Source organism: Crocuta crocuta, unplaced genomic scaffold (genome assembly GCF_008692635.1).
Source record: "Crocuta crocuta isolate KB4526 unplaced genomic scaffold, BGI_CrCroc_1.0 scaffold613, whole genome shotgun sequence".
In the NCBI taxonomy this organism is placed as follows: domain Eukaryota; kingdom Metazoa; phylum Chordata; class Mammalia; order Carnivora; family Hyaenidae; genus Crocuta; species Crocuta crocuta.
In genome coordinates, this window is record NW_027528880.1 from 555728 (window position 1) to 559583 (window position 3856).

The 3856-nt window shown below is 52.2% G+C and overlaps 1 protein-coding gene across 1 annotated transcript in view; it reads right to left on the reverse strand.

Annotated features, from left to right (window-relative positions):
* LOC144225591 (death-inducer obliterator 1-like) overlaps window positions 1–3856 on the reverse strand; it is a 12636-nt gene that overhangs the window by 309 nt on the left and 8471 nt on the right. Inside the window, exons 4-5 of the mRNA XM_077756811.1 lie at window positions 1501–1794; window positions 1277–1400 (exon numbers count right to left, since the gene is read on the reverse strand). Of these exons, the coding sequence (XP_077612937.1) occupies window positions 1277–1400; window positions 1501–1794 (418 nt within the window). The remainder of the gene's footprint in view (window positions 1–1276; window positions 1401–1500; window positions 1795–3856) is intronic.

The following is a 3856-nucleotide window of genomic DNA, read 5'->3' on the forward strand; positions in this document are numbered from 1 at the left end:
CCCTGGCTTGGCCCCCCCCCCCGTCTCACTAGTAGCCCCGGACTTGTTCCTGTACAGCTAGGGGTGGCCGTGTCACACGCTGTGGCCGGAATGCAACCAAGTTTCCAACAGGGAGCAGAGGGGGCGGGATGCCCGGCCGAGGCTCTGTCTCTCGCACCAGCTTCCTCCCAGGGCAGCGAGGGGACGATGGGACAGCCTGCAGGGGCAGCCTTCTTGCAGCCCCGAGGACAGGGTCGCAAGCTGGGGACAGGGCCGTCAGCGACACCGAGGCCACTCGGCCCACCGGGACCGCCGGCCTCCAGGTTGGTGTGAAGCTCGCAGACGTGAACTAAATAGTCTCTGTTCATTGGGCTTTTTCTAAATGCGTTTTCCTTAGCAACACACCCCTGAGCATCAGCAACACGGCCGCAGAAGAAAGAGGCCACAAATACTGTCAGGAATGCTTGTTTCCAGGGGCGCCTGGGGGGGCTCAGTCGGTTAAGCATCCAACTTCGGCTCAGGTCGTGATCTCACAGTTCATGAGTTCGGGACCCGCATCAGGCTCTCTGAAGCCTGGAGCTGCTTCAGATTCTGTGTCTCCCTCTCTCTCTGCTCCTCCCCTGCTCACTCTCTGTCTCTGTCTCTCAAAATAAAATAAAGACAAAAAAAATTAAAAAAAAAAAAAAAGGAATGCTTGTTTCTGGATGTTTCTGGATGGCCACATTCACAGAAGAGGAGATGGTGGTTCTTCATTTTCTTAATATGCTCCTTGCGTTTCCTATATCCTCCACGGTGGATGCTCGGGACCTCACAGATCTACAGGGAGCATTTATTCTCTTGAAAGGAAAAGGTACAAACCTTTTGAACGATGGGAAAAATACGAAAAGACGAAATTACCTAAAATAATTTTTTTTAAGTTTTTTTTTTTTTTTTCATTTTTGAGAGATGGGAGTGTAAGCAGGGGAGGGGCAGAGAGGGGGAGACAGAACCCGAAACAGACTCCAGGCTCCGAGCTGTCAGCACAGAGCCCAGTGCAGGGCTGGAACTCGTGAACCGTGAGATCATGACCTGAGCCGAAATCAGAGCTTAACTGACTGGGCCCCCAGGTGCCCCCAAAATGCCTTTTGACGAATATTTGATGCCCGTGGGAGTTGCCCAGGGCAAAGCAAATGGAAAAAAAGATACAAGATTGTAAAAACCCCAATTTTGTAAAAACAAAAACAAAACAGAGGGAAAATGATTCAGGGAAGGAGGGCTTTGTCTTCAAGCCGGACTCCTCAGCTTTCTGGTGACCCACGTGCAGCTCGGGGGGCCACAGGCTGGAGGGGGGACGGGGTGCGGGTGGCAGGCTGAGGTCAGAGCGCCCCGGTGCTGTGCGGCGTGGGAGGCGCTCCGGGGTGACCGCAAATGCAGCCACACATCTGAGAAGCAGACGAAGGACTGAGAACGTTAAAATGGGGCCGTGGCCCCCACGCTCCGGTGAAACCCCTCCGACAGCAGGGTGCGGGCCGGGCGCCGTGCCCAGCCTCCTCGGCGCCCGTCAGCTCTCGGTACGGCAGCCGCCCAGTCCGGGCTGTGCCCTCGCGGCTCCCGGCAAGCAGGCCGCCCATCTCCATGGGCCCTGTGGGCCGCCGCGGCTCAGCACGCCCTTCTGAGGCAACGGTGGTGGGAGGCGGGTGCCGCCGGGGGCCCCTGCGGAACCCTCCCTGGTTTGCTGTGTGCTCGGCCGTCGGTGATGGGACACCCAGCAGGACAGAAGTGTCCTTAGGAGGGACGTTTTCTCTGCCTCCGCCCACAGTGGGGCTGGGGATGCACCTGCTGAGAGCGAGCTTCTGGGACACACGTCATCAGACTGCGGGCGATTCCGGGGAGCAGCCAGGCGCTGAAATTCAAGTTCAATAGGTTTTGTTTTTTTTTGTTTGTTTGTTTTTTGTTATTTCTAGGAGAGAGAGAGACAGCGTGAGCAGGGGAGGGTCAGAGAGAGAGAGGGAGTCACAGACTGAAACAGGCTCCAGGCTCTGAGCTGGCAGGCAGCACAGAGCCCGACGCGGGGCTCGAACCCACGAACCGCGAGATCATGACCTAAGCGCAAGTCGGACGCTTAACCGACTAAGCCACCCAGGCGCCCCTGAAATTCAAGTTCAAGGCCCACGCTGTGTCCTTTGCCCCAGCAGTGGCCGCGTGTGGGTGTGGGAGCAGCTGTTCCCCTCGCCCTGAAGGCCCCGCGTCAGCCTGCGGGCTCAGCCACGCCACTCCAATGAGCCCGGGCCACGGGCTCCGGCTCACCTCCAGACCACGCCGGCCACCGCGGCACCAGGCACCGCTCACCTCTAGCCACACGCGGAGCAGGCAGAGTGGCAGGGCGGGTCACCCGACTCCAGGCGGGGTCGTCAGCCCAGGGCAGGCACAGGGGTGCATGTGTGCGAGCTCTCGGAGGGGCCCGTCCGGCCCCAGACCCCCGACGGGGAGAAGTGACACACGAGTGGCGGGAAACCTTCTGTAGATGTTTATTCTACTTCAAGTAACAAAACCTACGGAGGGCCACGTTTTAATGTACAATGATATAATACTTTGCAATATAAAATACAATTTACAGAAATTTCTATCAAGTAAACCTAAAGAAACACACTTGATTTTTACATTTGTGTATTTAAATTAGAAAAATTTGTTTTACATGTAAAAAACCCTTCACGTCGTATGAGACGTTGGAACTTCCAGCACTGCAGTGCCGTTTCACCCGGACGCCAGTCCCTCCAAATCACGAAGTTCTCCGTGTTCTTATCGTTGGTACGTTTGTGCTAGAAAGGGACAAATCTGTAGTGATGTACAATGGAATAGACTCCAAAGAATGAATGAACTTCTCTAGTTTTACACTTGCAAAAGTAAGTTTATGAAAATATAAAAAAAGTATCAAAGTGTATTTGTACAGTCAAATAAATTAGCAAGGTTTTCTCTCACGCGCTCCGGAAGGACCCGCAAATACATGACAGGAGGCGGGCGGCCGCTTCGGTGAGCAGCGTCCTCGGTGGGAGGTCCGCAGCCACTCTCGCTGGCTTCCGTTTCACACCTCACACGAATACTGCTCCGCGTTCAACGACAAACTCTAAAATGCATCACCGGACCGTCTAACAGTCTGGAGCTGGTGCACTTGCCCTGGGACACGGGAAGGGCTGCTCAGAGGGTCGAGATTCACAAACAAAATGTTCCTGATTCTTCAAATCAAAGTAACCCCCCTCCCCCCACCCCCGTTTGAAAGTACACTTAATTGGCTTATTTTCTTTCTTTAGGCTGGTAAAGGTTACTGCTTTTTCAATAAATTGCTATTTAAAATGCAACCATTTCTACTCGGACAGATGTTGCTTTTAACCATGTTTTTGGGGAAAAAAAGAGAAGTATAAGGTGACTATAAAAAACTGAGCAAAAACTAAGAAATGTTTTGTTTCCTGGTTGAAATTTGCAATTCAAATTTCTTTGTGACAAAAGGAAAACGCATTTGTGGGCTTTTGTGCATCTGACGCCCCAGGGAGCGAGCAGAAAGCAGGCGAGCTCGCTGCCCCTGTGACGGACGACAGCTTCTGGAAACAGAAATACAGGTGAGAGTCAGCGAAGGTATGGCTCTAGGGTCCATCGAAAGTCCCTTAAAATTTACTAGACTCAAGTTATTGGAAAAGATAACTTTATAATCTGAAAAAGCAATATGCTTTCGTAGACGCTTTCCCATTTGAGTAATTTTAAATGGAAATATTCAGTTCTTAGGTTTTTTTTTTTTTAAAAGCATCAGAATCGTAAAGATGTGAAATTTTGTAAGAAACCACTATACACAAAATTACAGCAATTGCTGAAGTCCAGGACATTCTATTCTGCACCGAAGTTCATA